At 43.9% G+C, this 18,386-nt stretch overlaps 2 protein-coding genes across 2 annotated transcripts; one reads left to right on the top strand and one right to left on the bottom strand.

The window, feature by feature from the left end:
* The first annotated feature begins 93 nt into the window (after positions 1–93).
* On the top strand, positions 94–2,000 carry LOC143419550 (uncharacterized). Its single transcript, XM_076886751.1, has 2 exons — positions 94–1,446; positions 1,570–2,000. Exons 1-2 carry the CDS (start codon positions 1,196–1,198, stop codon positions 1,805–1,807), a joined length of 489 nt encoding a protein of 162 aa, XP_076742866.1. The 5' UTR covers positions 94–1,195; the 3' UTR covers positions 1,808–2,000.
* A 5,368-nt stretch (positions 2,001–7,368) lies between these two features.
* On the bottom strand, positions 7,369–15,706 carry LOC143419542 (major histocompatibility complex class I-related protein 1-like). Its single transcript, XM_076886716.1, has 2 exons — positions 15,584–15,706; positions 7,369–11,140 (listed from the first exon to the last, which is right to left on the bottom strand). Exons 1-2 carry the CDS (start codon positions 15,639–15,641, stop codon positions 10,116–10,118), a joined length of 1,083 nt encoding a protein of 360 aa, XP_076742831.1. The 5' UTR covers positions 15,642–15,706; the 3' UTR covers positions 7,369–10,115.
* Between the last annotated feature and the right edge of the window lie 2,680 nt (positions 15,707–18,386).

Raw genomic sequence — 18,386 nt, 5'->3', positions numbered from 1 at the left:
CAGCAGCTGGTCTGAGGAGGACCATCGTTACACTCGTGCCTGTGGTAAAACAAAAACTAGTAACACACAGCAACAACAACAGCATCTGGTAACATCTAGCACCCAGGCCTCACAGTCAGAGGACATGCACAGCTGTGGAGGAGCGTCATATCAAAATAGACGGAGGGACATCGTCATTAGGAAAGGAGAGACTGAGGTCAGATGAATGGCTGCTTTCATCATGAGTCACTCGCTGTGTCCGAATTCAGGGGAAGGATGCTCAAAATGCCATATTTGGAGGCAATGACGTCACAGCAACGCGACGAAGGCTGTCCGAATTCAAAGAGCGACAAATGCGTCCTACTTTTACCCAAATGTTAAGGATGGGTCCGATGTATCCTTCGTGTCCTACTATATCCCAGGATTCATTGCGGGTCATACAGGAGATTTGTTCCTGATAACGATGGTGGTCGAAGAGGAAAACACTTTCAAATGTAAGTATATAAAATCTGGTTGTACAAAAGTTAAATTGTTGTAGCGGCCGTGTTGTTAAGCTTTGGGCATCTGCAGAGACATGTTCCTTTTATTTAAATAACCATAAACCAGCTTGTATTGCGGGTCCCGCGGTTTTTCATGTAATGCCACTTACATACAGCTAATTTAGCCCTGCGACAGACTGGCGACCTGTCCAGGGTGTACCCCGCCTTTCGCCCTATGACAGCTGGGATAGGCTCCAGCGCCCCCCGCGACCCTGAAAAGGATAAGCGGAAGCGAATGGATGGATGGATACAGCTAATTTAGATTTTTTGAATTGGTGACATGTTGTGGGGAACAAAGACCAAACGGCTTAATTTATTAAAACGAGGAGAAAACGATCACCTCTTCACTGGGGTGAAGAATTGGGCCGCTACGGCGTGGAGGTACAAGAATAAATCAATGTACACATCATATTCATATGAGTGCGGTCCTATTAACCCTCATGCTGCACAGCAGCGGTCCCCAACCTTTGTTGCGCCACAGACACGGAGCCTTTAAGGTGTCGCGGATGAATGCAACCACATAAAATGACCAAGACAAAAACTGGTATTTTGTAAATATAATAACAAACGTGAATGTACTGAGTAATTGTGTAACTTTATTAGCAGCGTCCTCCTGAAAATGTGCCAACATTGAGAGTAACGTCCTCCTCTCTGCCGCTTAATGCTCTCTGGTCGCTATGGTAACGTGTAAATATTTCTTTCAAAATAAGACGCACAACTACAACAAGGGAAAGACCCAGGGAAACCGAGTTAACGATACAAACCCTGAAAACCATAAATTTCACAGCGGAGCCTCAACTCCCGTGGCCCGGTACCACACCACTCACGGACCGCTGCTGACCTGTGATGTCCACACGGCGTTCCTCTGGTGTCTGAAAGTCACCCCCTTGCAGGCCAGAAGACATGAGATAACTTTAAAGAATACAAAGTACGTCTGTGTGTTATCAAGAAGATGATTCTTAAGAACACAAGTTAATAAATGTGCAACTACTAAGAGTTGTTGTGGTGTTTTTATTTGCCTGCTGTCATCTTTGATTTCCTCTGCCTTTAGGATTGCGAGTATCCAGGCTCAGGAGAGGGGTCAGTGGGAAGCCCACTGCTGTGCTTGGCCCTGGTTTGCCCTCATGGATGAGGTGATAGGACAGATGCCTTCCACTAAGCCTCCTGTCCTAATGTCCTCTCTCCCCGAGGACACCCCAGGGCCAAGCACAGCAGTGGGTGACCAAAACGACAGCGATGACGAAGCCACCTACGACAGGGAGGAAGAGGAGAAGATGATGAGCTGCTAGACCTCATCAGAGAGGACATGAGGCAGCAAAGAGAGGAGAGGAGAGCAGGGAGAGGATGGACCGACTGTTTCACTTCTAGAAAGATCAGTTCCCAAATGAGTTACGTACTGAGAAATGTGTTTATTTGAATATATTTCTTATGTGTTGCATTGGTTTGAAGGTTTTATGGTATTAATAAATTGATTCAAACAAACAGTAATTGTCACTGAACTCAATTTGATTTATGAACATAACTTTGAACAATATTACTTGGATATTTATTTGATAGCAATAAATAAATAACAAAAACAATTAAACAAGAATATTTCAAATACACAGTAAAGATGAAAAAACAATATTTACAGTTGTTCAGACAGGATTAAGCTGAGTGACCTGGTCCTGGACCGTTTCTTTTACAACTGTAATAGATTACAGGAAGTCTCTGGCAGTGTTACTGAAGATCAGACGTGGATGGTGCTGCAACTGAGACCTGCGGTTTGTCTTTTCTGGTCAGCGAGTGGAGAATCACACAGGGTGGTCTGCAAAGAGAGCTTTAGGATCCTCCCACTGTCCACTGCATCGTCCATCCACAGGGTTTGCAGGGCTCACTCGTGGCTGCCACACCACTCAGATGTTTTCAGAAATATGCAAGCAGGAGATGGTGGATGCTGTATTATTAGTATAATACTTGTAACTCTGTAGCAGACAACAGTTTGATAAAGTGCTGTGTAAAAACAAACAAAAGATTAGATTCTATCAGTTTCAAAGATATTTAGTTTATATATGTTATATGACACAGTACATGTGTAAGAATGACCGATGTTGTGCCAAAAAATGATCGTCTGCCAAAAACTGATTTCCGGTTTTTGCCCTAAACTGATTGCTCGTATTTAACCTGCTATGAATAACTTGTTGTTTTATAATATGTGAAACATGTCAAATGTTTCCCTCATTAATGATATCAGGTCACTTTGAGCAACCAGCAACATTCCTGGAACAGGTAGAAGCTGCAACCAGTTTTTGGCAGTGACTTTTATCCTTTATTTATCCAGTTCACAAACAATCTTGTTGACATTAGAAATTTATTTTTTAAGAGTAATCTGGCCAAGAGGACAGCAGACAGCAAAACAAATATATCAATTGTATCTACATTAGAACCAGAGTTATAAAGATACTTGAACAACAGGTAATTATTGTATATATAAAACTCCTTTGTAAACCATGTTCACCGAAGTCTATTTACCAACATACATAAAGATATTACACATATTACACTTGGAAACATTGGAAATCAGTTTTGGCAGGCGAACACTTCTTGGCACAACGCCGGTAATAATTCAATTATCGTGTAATTAGCTGAGTAATTCCTAAATGCGTGTAGATTAAAGGACATTATTTTACCTGGACATGATTGTCTCTGATGAGCCTAAGGTACAAAACGTGCGGGCGACGACGATAAGGTTTTTCTAGCTCCTCGAGAATTAAAATTGTCCAAACAACTGAGCGACATTTCTGGGTCCATTTTAAAGTTTTCGCGCTGTGGCGCTAGCGACGGGAAAAACACGTAAGTAAGGGCGGAGTTGAAGACTAGGAGGCTGTCCACAGCCCGTCTGTTATGTTGGATACTCATTGTTTGTTCAATAAAGTTTCTATGGAGAAAAAAAGGGGGCTGCCCACAGCCGCTCACTTCCTGACTACCCGTCCGTCTAAGGACACTACCTTGTGACGTAGGTAGTTAGTGTCCTTATGAGCGTCCTTCCCCTGAATTCGGACACAGCAACTGCTAGCAGGTAAAGGTGGTTCGATCCCAGGCTGCCTCCTGGCTGCATAGCGAATATCCTTGGGCAAAATGCTAACCCATGTTTGCCTACTGGTGGTGGTCAGAGGGCCCGGTGGCGCCAGTGTCCGGCAGCCTCGCCTCTGTCAGTGCGCCCCAGGGTGGCTGTGGCTACAATGTAGCTGCCATCACCAGTGTGTGAATGGGTGGATGACTGAATGTAGTGTGAAGCGCTTTGGGGTCCTTAGGGACTGAGTAAAGCACTATACAAATACAGGCCATTTACCATTTACCAAAGTGCAACGTTTAGTGATCGGCACATGCTGCGGTGCAGCTGAGGACTAACCCAGCTCCGCCTGTACCAGCCTGATGTCTCTCTCACCATTACGGCCCACACTTTGGGAGTCACTGCACGGATTACGGTGCAGGTGAATGATGTGTCCCTGGACTCTGTCGTGCTTTGGAATAACGTCAGGTGTATGAACCAGGTGTACACCTCCCACAGGCTTCAGACCAGGTGTTTCAGCCTGGCTCAGATTCAGCAGATGAAGTTTACCGTAAAACACCATATTTGGAGGACAGGGTCACCGTCAAGGCTGGACTGGGACAAAAAATCGGCCCGGGCATTTTGACTAGAGACCGGCCCACCAGGACAAAGATTGAAAATGTGACGTCATTCAGGGGTAAAACCGCAAAGGATTCTGGGAACTTGTGGCAAGAGGTACTAGCGCACGCAGGCTTTCAATTGAACTCAGTTACACAGCGATAAAAAGAAACCCAAAAAATGGCAAGAAGCTGTTGTATTATTAACTGCAATAGCCGGTCGCATGACAGCCACGGGAAGCCGACGGGTAAAGAGATCGTTTTTTTTAATCGGATTACGTCGTTGAAGAGAAATTTTTTAAGCCATGTTTCCGAAGTAAGAGCCGACGGATGGTCTGGATATACCAAATATAACGTCCCAGAACACTCCAGCTCACATGTTAGTCTGCTCCAAATCAAATCAAATCACTTTTATTGTCACATCACATGTGCAGGTACATTGGTACAGCACATGTGAGTGAAATTCTTGTGTGCGAGCTTCACAAGCAACAGCTTCCAAGCATTTCCACACAGGTCAGTTAATGCGTCATTTTCATAACATAATTAGTGATATGAATGTGACAGGTGAGACCTGGAGACTTGGGACCGCCCCTGGTGGGCGGAGCTGGTCTTCGCTCCTTTCATAAGCGCAGGTGTGGGCAATTGGGTATTCCTTTGCAAACCTGAAGCTGCGAGTGCTTGGTCCGAGTTGGGCAAGTTGGTGTTTCTTAACTATGAAAGTCTGATACGTGTCCTCCCCTAAACTTCTGTTAGAACGGTAGGTTACACAAAAATGTACCACTTGAGCTCTGGCTGTTGGCAGAGGTTTACAGTTATTTGCACCCTTGTAGGTGGGAAACATTGCTCCCGTGAGAACGGTATAGTGGACTTCATCGCCACTGACCCACATTTATTAGGGTGTGACACGAACTTGTGGACAGGTAACAAAACCAATTCAGTGGAGGAACTTTCCTGTGTTTTATTGTCCAGCTAGTGATCTCCTGCCTTTTATTCACAGAGTACCGAGCTGCTGCTTTGCCAGGTGGATTTCTGGCTGCGGGCAAAGGACCCGACACATCAGTGTGTTTTAATTTGTTTTAAACTGGTGTAAGCCGACAGACTGACTGCTGCGGCTGTCGATGGTTTTGGTTTTTTGTTTTACTTTTTCTGTATCAGTAGGCACCACAGATATTGATTCGCAGGCGGTGAAGGCGCTGCAGGGAAAACAAATCCTTTTTTTGTCTCCCCGCTCTTGCATGCACAGCGGGGGGCCCGAGTGAAGACAGCACCGAAGATTTGCCTTTTTTTCTATAGTTTTTTACCCATTTGGGGTCATGTGTGAGTTGCTGTCCATTTTTAACCTGTGTGCTATGTCGATTTGTTTTTAAACTGTTCTCCGCAGCGCTTGTCCTGCCTCACGGGCAATCGTACAGTCTTATCGTTTTTTAATAAGGTAACGTTTTTAATTGTTTTTAGGTGCTGCTGTTACACTGTTTCTTTTATTTTGTATTAAAAATTAAACTCTTTTAAACTGACTGTGCGCCTACGGCTCTGTCCTATTTTAAATAGGTACCTACCATGGGTCACATAGGTTACAAGCAAGTCTGGCGCTGAACAGAAATTGTCGCGCTATGCTCCTTTGTTTATTGTGCATAAATAGTGAATTGTCCTGACACAATATTGCGTTTCACTTCTGTTATTATGGTACATTGACAAAAACATATACTTTTATTCACAGGATAAAACAGTTGTTTGTATCACTAATTGCCCAGTACGATTACAGCATACAGTATTATTGTCACTGCTACATTTCTGTAATGAACCAGAAATTATTTCCACTACTAATTAATTACCGTTGAGCTCAAAGGTCCTATTAATAAACGGTTAACGAATGTGTATCTATGACGACGATTTGTGAGACTGGTAAACTTATGATACGTACGATGGTCTTTACTTTCTACACGGTGCATTTCAAGGTCCTGCACCCATCCGTCGGTAAACTGTACCTGGGCTTGTTGCAGTGACCTGAAGTTACTAAACTTCACGAGTGTATGCACTCACTCCAAGAACCGTATGATTATAAATCTGAGCGTGGTGAAAGTTGGGCAGCACGCTGACGTCTTTTGTCCCTCTGTGTGCTCGTAAGGGTCTGACCCTTTCACTCCTTTGATTTTTTCCTCGTATCTTTTCTTTGTCTTTTCGTCGAGTCTGTCTTTGTACGGACCGGCATTGTTCTCTTTTTGTTTTGTACATTCCTTTTTTGTGCGGCAAAGAAAAAACAAGAAGGTATTGGAACCGGAGAATGAACGTTTTGCGGTGCTGCAAATGCTTGCATTTGATGCGGTACTTGGATTGTTTTGCCACGAGTTCCCAACATGCAATGCGCGAAAATCACGTGATTGCTAAACAAGGGGGAGGGTGCATCCGGCCTCCTCGGCTGTAATTGGTCCAGCCCAGAGTCGATCATGACCAATTGGCCAATCCAACACCTTTCATTATATATACCCTTCCTTAAAAAAAAAAAAAATCCATCAGCCCATAAAAACAAAAAATCGCCAGCGGCCCACCGGGCAAATGCCCGGTATGCCCGATGGCCAGTCCAGCTATGGTCACCGTTAAGATACAAACCTCTGCAGCTGTGGCCAACCACCTGCTTTCTTTCTGTGAACTGATGACCTTTGCCCTCTGAGCATTCCTCCTGGCTCTGATTTTTAAATTTGATGTTTTCTTGTCTTTGCGACTCCAGACATGCCGATCCATGTTTTCTTCGCGTCTCCTCAGACACAAACTGGACCTCTTTGTTCTTATTTTAACTGAAGTCTGAAATTATGTGTAAATGATTTCTTTTCCTTTGCATGTGTCACGGTGTGTGCTGCAGCAGGCAGGGACCCAAACGCAGGACTCGTACACGGGATGAAAACTTAAAGCGGACACAGAGGAAAACACAGCAGGACAACGAGAGGACGGGGACAGGAGGGAACACAGCTGGGACCATCAGGGGGCGCCACGCCAGTGCCACAAATGTTGGGAAAAAAAAAAGAAGTTGGTACTATTATTTCTAAATACAAAAAATAATCCCACGTTAATTAAAATGCAAAGTAAATCTTATTTAATAGAAATATTATTTGTTACAACATTACGCCCCCCTCCCCGTACAATGCGCCCCCTCCCTTCCCGTATCATGGTTCCTTTTGGACACAAAACTGTCAGGTGGCCAGGGAAGAAAAAAGAGAGAAGAAGAGGAGGAGAAACGAGAAAAAGACAGAGGTAGGTAACGTTAGCCTACATGAAATTATTTGAATGTGATAGTAACCTAAATTTTTAGCATTAAGCTAATGTTACATGATTCGCTAATTGCTAATCAATAAATAGCTAGTTAACTGTTTTAACGTCAGTTAATATTGTGGAGGGGGCTAAATTGTTATGGAAAATAATAATGTAACGTTAGGTAATTACAGTACTCCCACCTTTCCCACCATTCCTCATTTGTATTCATCTTTTAAGCAGGTGTTTTTTGTTTACATTGTTATTGCCTTCTGGTTAGCTAACGTTTACCCTGCAGGTAATAGTCACTTTTCCACCCCTGTATATATTATAGTTGTAAGCCTAGTTGTTAAAGCGCACATCATTAATGTTAATTAAGCAATATCACATGAGAGGGAATGCTGTTTTTTAATATGAGCACTGCTGTGATTCGGTCAAAGATAATCATAACATAACATTCTCATATGATATTATACTGTTACTTTGCATTCTGCTATTCAGCATTTCACTGTAACGATGACAATAAATTGAATCTAATCTAATTTGCATATCAGTTAACATCATACATATATCTCTTTGGTTTTTCATTTATATTATATCATTTCATTTTATTCCTGGAATCATATGTTTTTATTATTAGACTTTAATACTCAGTGGTGTCACATACTCCTCTCTTCAGATGCACTGTTGAAGTTTCTAAATCCCACCCCTGGGCCATCTACCACATCTACCGCTGCTGCCTCCACTTCAGCAGCACAACCCACCAGTTTTGCAGCAGCATCAAGCGGTGTTATTGTATTTCATATATTCATTTTTTATTTTTTTGTATTCATTTATTTATTCATATATTTTTTTATCTTGTTAATTATTCTGATTGTGAATTTGCTTTCTTTAAGTAAAAAAAAAAAGGTCAAAGACAAAGCTATTCGGTTTCTTGTGAGTACATACACTACACTGCCGATGTAGGGGGGCGCCACCTAAAATCTTGCCTAGGGCGCCAGATTGGTTAGGGCCGGGCCTGGCTGGGACACATCAGACCTAATGAGACAGGGGGAAGCAAAACTAGATACACTGCACACAGGACAGGAACTATCAAAATAAAACAGGAAACACACAGACTCAGGACACACAGCTTACACAATGAGTGGGGAGACATGAAACGTGGGACATGGGAAATCACAGAGTATACACTGCTGAGGTAAATACTAAGGGAGGAACAATCACTAAAGAAAGCCAAAACCATGAACAACAATAAGAACATAGTGTTACGTTACGTAGTTACAACGTTTGAAACACAAAAACTCGTGACAGCATCCATCAATAGATAAATATGACACAAATAAAATCATGACTTTATTATAAATAACAGAAGGACATTTCTGTTTGTGGGTTCATTTTGAAGCTTCTAGTATTTTGAAGCACTGTGTTATTAATTCATTTATTTCACATGCTGGGTCCACGCCCTCATTTTATGTTTGACAGCGTTTTAGTAGGTAAAAGCTTAGACATGAGCTGAGCTGCGGTTTGGGGAAGGCCTCGAAGGGGCCAGGCAGAACCCGTGTACTACACAGAAGTGAAGAAGTTGGAGAATTGAAAAGGGAGGGTGGGGCTCGTAAATGAGAATAAACAGCTTGCAGAAGTGGGGGAACATATAGAGATGAGAATCAGAAGGGGCGTGTTTGGAGGCGGGGTCACACTCCTGAAATTCCGATACTTAATCTCCATTATTTGTTTCAGGAAGTGACCTTAATTGGTCGCGAGTGCCTAATGCTAGTTAGACTGACTATCAGTCTGCATCCACACATACTGCTAATTAGTAAAATCCAATCTAAACCGTAGAATTTCTCTCACTACAACTGGAGCTCCGCCTCCACAGATGCTCTGTTAGTACAGAGGTCATGATGGAAATATGTTATATGCAAATATATTTTTGTACATGTTAATATTTCATACATGTTACTGTGTTCTGTTTGCAGCGAGAGCAGCGACAAACTGGAGCTCAGTTCCTTCTGTAGGTTGTTAGGTTTTGTATTGTTGATTGTCATTTATGCTTAGAAATATTTAACCATATATGCTTAGAGGTGTATAATCAATTGTGTAGTGATAGGATGTGTGATCTTTAGCAGGCTGCAAAGGCTTGGTGTGTATTCCACACTGGAATGCACACCTACATCCTGGGAGCATGGGAAGAGGTCGTACCTTGTTTTATTGTTTTATGGTAGGATAAACGTGGCTGTATCTGTTTTAGGCTAAGTGCCTTTTGTTTAGATGAACTGTTGGACTTCCAGACCAGCAGGTTTAGGGAAGTCATTTATGGGGTCACACTCTGACCCCCCACACACACACACACACACACACACACACACACACACACACACTCACACACACACACACACACACACACACACGGTACTCTTTGTTTGTATGTAGACGTCATATGTTAATGACCCTATGCATATTCATGTAACCACAATAAAAGGAGTGCTATGGGGAACCTGGCTGAGAGTCTGATGGAGGTCAAGTGGTGGGACGACACTTGGCTCCAGGCAGGTCTCCCTCATGCATGAGTAACACGAAGAACTCTGCCTACTTGGTGTTCAATGCTTTTGCTGTGTAATTATATTGTCTTCAACGTTCCAGCGAATAGGTTCAAGCTACAAACCTATCAAGGTACACCCATAAAGGTGATTCTGATGCCACACAGAGTCACGTCACGAGGTCGTCTGACTGCTCTCTCTCTCCCACCTGCTCCTGTGTTTCTGTGGCCACGCCCTCTGACCTCTCCTTCCTCCTCCTTCTCCTCCTCCTCAGCACCAGCAGCAGCAGGACGGCAGCGAGCAGCAGGAAGACCAGAGGCGAGATGGAATGAACTCTGTGAGAGTTCGATGACTCCGCCCTCCAGTTTACCCTCAGCCGGTTGTCCAGGCTCAGGTGAGACGCCTCACAGGTGTAGTTGTGTTTCCTCTGCAGCTCCTTTTCGTCGACCATCAATGTCTTCCTCACTTGGTAGAGGCCGTTCCCATTGGGCAGCACCGAGCCGATGCGCAGCTCGCCTTCGTCCACGGGCTGGCCGTCCCGCAGCAGGCTCAGGTTAATGTGGCGAGGGTAGAAGTCAGTGGCCAGGCAGGTGACCTGAGCCCCGCCCACCACTTGCCTGGTGATAAAGCGGAGTCGAGGCTTCACCCTTCGCATCACAAGGTGCTTCTCGCGCTCCAGGAAGTGTTGGAGCGTCCGCACACAGAACGGTAGATATATGTTTGAATACAGCATCTGGAAGGATGTTTTCTTTAGGGCGTCCCACTGGATCTCCCAGCCTTCCCTGACAGCATACGTGAAGTGGGTCATGTTGTAGAGCAGGCTGTCGGCGTCCTGCCCGTTGAAGCCGTCTCTGAACATGATGAGTGCCGGCTGGCCGTCCTCCAGTACCTCGCAGCCCGTTACCCTCTGCTGGACATGAACGCCATCGATGGTCAGGTTAAAGCGATGCTTCACCAGATTCAGCCTCTTCTTCATGCTGGAGTAAATGTCTCGTAGCACAGTCACGGGCTCCTGGCCCAGGTTGAGTTCCGCTTCGTGGTCAGATGCCGTGCTCGCCCTCATCACCCGGTCGACCTTTGAGTCATAGTATCCCACCTGGATGTCATCCAACATCAGAACAACAGTGAACTCTGGGAAGTGGGCAGAGCCTGGGATGTAGGAGGCAAGCGCCCAGAGGGAGTGTCGTCCTGTGCCTGATGGAACAAATTTACAACAGTGTTACTTAAAATAACGTAAAACTTCAGGCTAATGTTCCCAAAGCTCCCGACCTCTGGGCTCTACCCTTCCCCACTACTGGCTCCTGCTGAACCCGATTATCATGCCATTGGCTGAGGTCGGAGTCCTGCAACCAGTGGCTGCTCTCCGTGGCCTGTGTAAGCACAGTGGTTGTTGTGTTGGTGTGTTAGCCTTGTTTGAGACATTTCATCCCAGAAGCGTGTTCAGTTCTAAAACCAAATGGTAAAAAGTCCCAGGTGCTTCATGTGCTTCATCACATGAACCATTGTAAAAAAACCCAAAAGCATGTAGGTCATTATCAGGTTTTGGGTGAAACCATTGTTTCACTCTATATCACAGGTGTCAAACTCCAGGCCTCGAGGGCACAACTGTACCCTCAAACACAATAATAACATGGACTGAACCACCACTCACAACCACTAGCACTTTATATAGCCTCTGTAGAAACTATCTACACCCTCACTTATCTTAACTGCACTACTGTATAGCTCTGTGTAAATAATCATTCTGTGCATTCAATAATCTTTAATCCTACAACTGTTTACAACTTGCATAGTTCCCATTTCTGTATAGCTGTATATCTCAGATTTCTGTAAAGTTATTTATTTCATATTCTGTATAGTTTTTCATATTTATATCCTGTTCATAGCCTGCACATAGCTTGTACTCACTACAGCCTGTACATACTTATAGTTATAGAATATTCACAACATACTTCATACCGTGTACATTATAACTGTCACGACCTGCGGGGTCGGCAAGGCACTGATCAGCAATCTCTCTCCCCCTCCCCTGTTTTGCCGGGGCGGAACTCATGGCAGGTTCACGCCCTCAGCCCACGCCCTCCCGGATCATGCACACCTGGGCCTCATCAGACCAGCTGGTATATCAGAAGGAGGAGATCAGCTGTTCAACGCTGGATTGTTGTGAAGACTCCTGTCAGTACACGTCGAGCCCTAGTTTCCCACACTTCCGCCTCAGAAAGTAACATTTGTCTCTCTGTTCTAGATTCCCCGGACCCGTCCCCGTGTTTCCCCGTGTGGAGCGTGTTTCCCCGTGTGGAGCGTGTAAGAGGTGGCTGGTCACTAGCGGAGAGAGGTTGGCGTGAGCGTGTGTGTGATCCCCTTGTTTTCCCTGGAGCCCTGGAACCCGTCCTCGCACATCTTGTATATAGCACTGTCCTCGCACTGCCTGTAAATACACTTGGTGAAGATTTTTGTGAATAAACGGTCTCTGTTACAACGCACTCCGGAGTCCTGCGAGTGGATCCTCAGAGCAACCCGTGACAATAACATACCATAATAGACCCATTTCTGTCATGGTTCGGCTGTGTGGCAGGCAGGAGAAGGACCCAAACGCAAACTCACGGAGACGAAACGTAAACTCAAAAACACAGCTTTAATGCTGGCATAAAGTGAAACAAAAAACAGTACTAAACTTAAACTGGGGAGACTAAAGCACGAGGAGCCACAGGGAAAAATCACACAGCTATGAGGGAGACTACGACACTGACAAAGAGAAACACAGGGCTTAAATACACAGAGGGATAACGAGGGAATGAGACACAGAAGGAGGGCACAGCTGGGAGAAATCAGGACTGGACGAGACAGAGACGCAAAACTAGAAACACTCACATGAGGCATGGACCTTCAAAGTAAAACAGGAAGTATCACACAGAGACGCGAACTAGACACAGTGGAGACAGCAACTAAGAAACAGAGACAAACCATAAGGCAGAGGTCTAAGAACCAAAATACACAGAGGGAAATACTCAGCTTTGAACACAAGAGACTAGACTAGAGGGAGTAACAAAAGACCAACCATGAGAACATAATGCACAATGCAGGGTGACAGAAAACAAGAAACTCAAACATGCAAAGACCCACAATAAACAGAACAGAGGGGGCACAGAGAGACATGAAGGGCAGGGGAGACTTAACATGGGTTGAAACACAAGGGGGAACTAATAAGCAAATGAACATAGGAGGCCTAATGAGCTAAACATACTATAAACATCAAAATGAACTAGAACTCAAAACACTGGGTCCTAAGACCCAGGATCGTGACAATTTCTGTAATATACTTACATATCTATACTATTGCTAATATATATTGTAATATATCTATATCACTAAAGCACTTCTGGATGGATGCAAACTGCATTTCGTTGCCCTGTACTTGTGCATTTGCAATGACAATAAAGTTGAATTCTATTCTATTCTATTCTATTCTATCTTGACAGCAAAATTATTTCAAGCAAGGAAAATTCATTTCTGCGTGCAGGAAATGTGTTTTAATGTTTGCTATCATTCAATTTCAATTTCAATTTTATTTATGTAGCACCAAATCACAACAGCAGTCGCCTCAAGGTGCTTTACATTGTAAGGTAGACCCTACAATAATACATACAGAGAAAATCCCAACAATCATATGACCCCCTATGAGCAAGCACTCTGGTGACAGTGGGAAGGAAAAACTCCCTTTTAACAGGAAGAAACCTCCGGCAGAACCAGGCTCAGGGAGGGGCGGGGCCATCTGCTGTGATTGGTTGGGGTGAGAGATTCATATACACACACAATAACAGCCCCTCTCACTCAGCTCTGTGTGCTGACAGACCTGCCCCACATGGCTGGGACATTTGACCTCAGAACTGAAGAAGCTTCTCGAATGAAACGTCTTCAAGCAACTTAAAGAAGTCCAGACGCTTTTCTTCCCGGGCTCCTTAGACTACTCAGGGATTAATAAAGTATTCTAGTTCTGATTTGGTGTTATATAAATAAAATTGATCTGAACTGAATTGAAAATTTAATATTTTTGATCAATTATTAAATGATTTAACTAGAGATGGACCGATCCGATATTACGTATCGGTATCGGTCCATCGGTCCATATGCGTATCGGTATCGGCTACACCTAGTCACTTCCGTATGTCCTCGTTAATAACCCGGTCCCATCTCGTTATTCCCATTCTCCATCGGAGCACGTGCATCTCCGTGTTGGCCCGCATTGACCACACATGAGCAGGCCCTAAACACCACGGAGATCGTGGTGTTTAGGGCCTGCTCATGTGTGGTCAATGCGGGCCAACATGCGCAGCCATTTTCCCATGAGTCGATCTGGCATTTTTGTGTCACAAAGTACACCAGTGACCTCTCGCCATTTTAACCAGGCTGCATTATTCGTGCTCGGACATCGGAGGTGATATTTCCGTTGTAGCTGATGACTGAACACAGGTAGTGGAACTTCAACTCTGTGTTATGATGGTGCCATCAGTTTGGGGAGTCTCCTTCCAGGTATTCAGTCTTTTTCATATTGACCCCCATACCATAGTTGTCGAGCCGGGTCTTCCAGAGTTGAGTTGTCGTTTGAGTCTCTTCCCTGACCATATGAAGACAATCTTACCAAACAAAACGAGGCACACTGATGTCTAGATTTCACATAATTTCATGATGTGGTAAATGATGAATACCTGGGAAAGGAGAAGTGTGAAATCTGTCATGGTCCTGAGTCTGTGGACTTTTTCTGTTTGTATTAGTTATCCTTGATTTCATGATGTGTTTTTGCTCGTCTCTTGGTTTTGATTTCTGTCTCTAGTATTCCCCTCTCCTCAGGTCCTTTGCATTTCTTGTGTTCTAGTTCTTTGGTTGTGGTTCTGTGCTCCTTCTGTTTAGTGTACACTCATCCCTGCCGGTGTGTTCCCTTTGTTCTCTGTCAGCTGTATCCCCTCGTCAAGTCCGCGTCTGTTATGTTTCCTATTTTACTTTGAAAGTCTGTGTCCTATGTCAGTGTTTTGAGTTTTGCTTCCCCTGGTGTTGTCATGTCAGATTACGCCCAGCTGTGCTCTCCACCTGTGTCTCATTCCCCTCTTTATCCTTCAGTGTAGCCCTGTGTTTCTCCCTCATGCTGTGTGTTTCCCTGTGTGCCTCCACGTATGCTTAGTTTTCCTGATTCCCAGTTTAGGTTTTGTATGTTTTTTTGTTCAGTAATAAAGCTGCTTTTTGACTTAGACTTTCGCCTCTGTTGAATCTGCACTTTGGGTCAATCCCTGCCTGCCACACAGCCCTAACATGACGAAATCCTTACAAATGCTGTCAAAGTTAGGGTTTTTTTTTTTTTTTCTTCCTTTTCTAAAATCAAGTTTGAATCCAGTTTTTACACTATGCCGAGCAACATTTTAAATGTACAGAGAGATTAAAAAGTTTGAACCTGTAAAATCAGTCTGACATCACAGGTCCATCGGTGAAATCACTAACCATGTTTTTATCTTTTACCTTTGATTTAAAAATGTGACATTTGAGTCTCTGAATGATTGAATTAATCAGGACGTTGAATCGAACAGATAACCAAACACTGACAGATACAGGTACAGTCAGACAGGTGAGCACAGCAGCTTTCACTACCTGAGCTCATGGTGCGGTGGAGCAACAGAGACATCAACATCAGCTGCAGGACAAACATGTCGATGAAGCTGATCAGTCCTGATCTATTCCGGTTGGTCCTGATCCGTATTCGATCCGTCTGTGTCTCAGAGAGTCTTCACTTTCATTTTCTGAGCTCTGAGTTCCGGGGCAGTTTAGGCCAATCAGCATCCTTCTTTCACTGTCTCTGGGCAGATTTGAGGATTGTGACCAATCAGACAAAAATAATAAAAACGGTTTGCATTCTTTGCCACGGCTGCAGCATGACCAGCTTAACCTGGACTGTTTGTCCAGCAGCTGCTTCTTTGAGTGTGTCCATGAACACGTTATTAAAAAGTCGTTATTTGACTTCCTGAGTTTGTAAAATGAATAAAATCTGCTATTCGGTTTTTAAGTGATGACATGATGAGTCCTGCTTCCAGGCCCGAAGTAGTCTGCATTTAATAAGGCTTTTGTGTTTTTAATATGTTTTAATGCTTTGTATCTTGTTCTATTTAATCTCAACAAGCCCCTAAAAACAGTCAGTGATTGCTGTCGGCCTCTTTCGGTTTTATTACCGCTAATCGTTTTAAAGCTCAGTTTTAAACCTCACGATGTAACTCCAGCCCAGCAGCAGTATATTAATGACTAACCTCGTATTGTGGATGGATTATCTCAGTTGTTCTCCTGACTGAAGTTTGGTCCGTTTACAGCATCCTGCCATGCGATTACATTTGTCCCGAACCATCAAGTTAACTTTTATCAAGTGGAAAAAAGTTAGCATTCATCCTCCAGCTTCACTGTGTTTATGCTAACATAGCTGTGTTGCTAGCGGCCACGTAGCACATCATTATATACCAGCTAGCCCAACTTCAGTAACCCTACAAACGTCACTGCTGTTTAGTTTCCTGTCTTCATTTATGTTGGAAGTGATAGCAGAGCTGTACGTTTGAATGCTTAAGAAATCTCTCAGTCAGAGCATGCTATATCATGTTTAGGTGGAAGCTAGCGAGCTAACTTCCTGCTAACTTCTAACTCTGTTAAATGTAATAAATTTGGTTTTCATGGATGTTAAACGTAATTGTTTCACCTGGTAAAGCAGCAACGCTGATCATTTTATTAAAGATGAAAGAATTTAGAAGTTTTTCAACTCTCAGTAATGCTACAGTGATCATTTGACTTTGGGACCTGCAGCAGAGTTTGGGCCCAGACATGGCTAATGACGTCAGACTTAAAGACCTGATTGTAAGGAAACAAGAAGGAAATGAGCCTGTGACTTTCTGCCCCAAAAGTGTCAGTGCTGGACTCATGCAGACACAGATAATCCAGAGTACATCACGGTCAGGCCGACACAGGTGAGCTCTGAAACAGGCTGAAGGGTTCAGGTCATACTAACTAAAGGTGCAGGTAAATATTAATAAATAACAATCATAATAAAGCAGAGGCTCGTTAGCAACCTGCTGACCTGTTGTCCTTAAAGTGAGTGTGGAGCTGCAGGTGCAGTGTGTGGATTCAGACATTAGGCTGTGATACTGACCTTTGCCCTGCTTTCTGCCTGCAGGCTCTAAAAGTGGAAGCAGAGCTGGAAACATGAGTGGCTGAGTCAGAAGCTGTCACGCTGATCCTCAGCCAATCACACACCACCGCTGACACACACACACACACACACACACTGGTTTTCATATCTTAGTGAGGACATCCCATTGACATAATGCTTTCCCTAGCTGCTTACCCTCACCATCAAAAATGAATGCCTAACCCAACTGTAACCCTGACACTAAAACCACATTTTGAGCCTCAAAATTACCTTCAAACCCGCAGGGACAGACATGATGTCCCCATAAGGGCTGTTGGTCCCCACAAGTATAGTGGCATGCCAATTCTCTGTCCTCACAAAAACGTCTAAACGTGTACACACACACACACACACTGCAGTGAGTCAGTGGTTTCTAAAAACGCCCTTGTCCAGCGTGTCCTCATCTTTCCAGGAAAAACAGGAAGTTAAAAATACAGATGCACCTGTGCTGCTCAGAAATGCATCTGTGCGACCTCTTACCCACTTCAGTACACACACACACGCACACATTTGTGGTCCTCTGTGTCAGGTATCTCTGGATGTTATGTGTGGACTGTTTTTTCTTGTTTATTTGACATGTTTCAGTCACGTGTTCATTTCTCCTGCCAGCAGGGGGCAGTTCAATTCAATTTAAGTGATATAGCACCGCCACAAGAACAGCCGGCTCAAGGAGCTTTATACTGTCAGGCAAAGACTACAGTGTTACACAGAAACTCCATTTAGACGACCTCGTGTGTGAGCAAGCACTTTGGTGACAGTGGGAAGGAAAAACTCCCTTTTAACAGGAAGAAACCTCCAGCAGAACCAGGCTCAGGGACTGGCTGGGGTGAGGAGAGCTGCACTGACAGTGCTGTTATGAAGTAAACCTGAACATGTTTAAATCACAGAGCAGGAAGTGCCCCTCTCACCGTGTTTAACAACATCAAACAGGAAGTGGAGAACCCGAAACATTTAAACACAACTTATTTTTCCTCTAAGCTCCTCCTCCTCATCATCATTAAAGGAGAACACTTTCAGAAAGTATTTTAATTCTGAAAGAAACAAAATTCAAAGTTCATCTGACAGCCCTGCTCTGTACTTTATTATGGCGGGCCAACACTATTTTACTTTGGCGGGGCACTGCACTTTGCCATTGAGGCTGTTTTTTCAGTTTTTGTACTCATCTTCATTTCATGAAACTGTAGCAATATTTAGTTTCTACAACAAAAAGAAAATGAATAAAAGTCAACA

Source organism: Maylandia zebra, linkage group LG1 (genome assembly GCF_041146795.1).
Source record: "Maylandia zebra isolate NMK-2024a linkage group LG1, Mzebra_GT3a, whole genome shotgun sequence".
NCBI classification, from domain to species: domain Eukaryota; kingdom Metazoa; phylum Chordata; class Actinopteri; order Cichliformes; family Cichlidae; genus Maylandia; species Maylandia zebra.
The sequence above is the reverse complement of the archived record's forward strand: the minus strand, read 5'-3'. Positions and strand labels throughout refer to the sequence as shown.

What these genes read in the sequence shown, in the direction of transcription:
- LOC143419550 (XM_076886751.1), top strand. Translation starts at nt 1,196, where the DNA reads ATGGTAACGTGTAAATATTTCTTTCAAAATAAGACGCACAACTACAAC. An exon ending in ATAACTTTAAAGAATACAAA is followed by an intron (nt 1,447 to 1,569) that starts GTACGTCTGTGT and finishes CTCTGCCTTTAG; the next exon opens with GATTGCGAGTATCCAGGCTC.
- LOC143419542 (XM_076886716.1), bottom strand. Translation starts at nt 15,641, where the DNA reads ATGTTTGTCCTGCAGCTGATGTTGATGTCTCTGTTGCTCCACCGCACC. An exon ending in CCACCGCACCATGAGCTCAG is followed by an intron (nt 11,141 to 15,583) that starts GTAGTGAAAGCT and finishes TTGTTCCATCAG; the next exon opens with GCACAGGACGACACTCCCTC.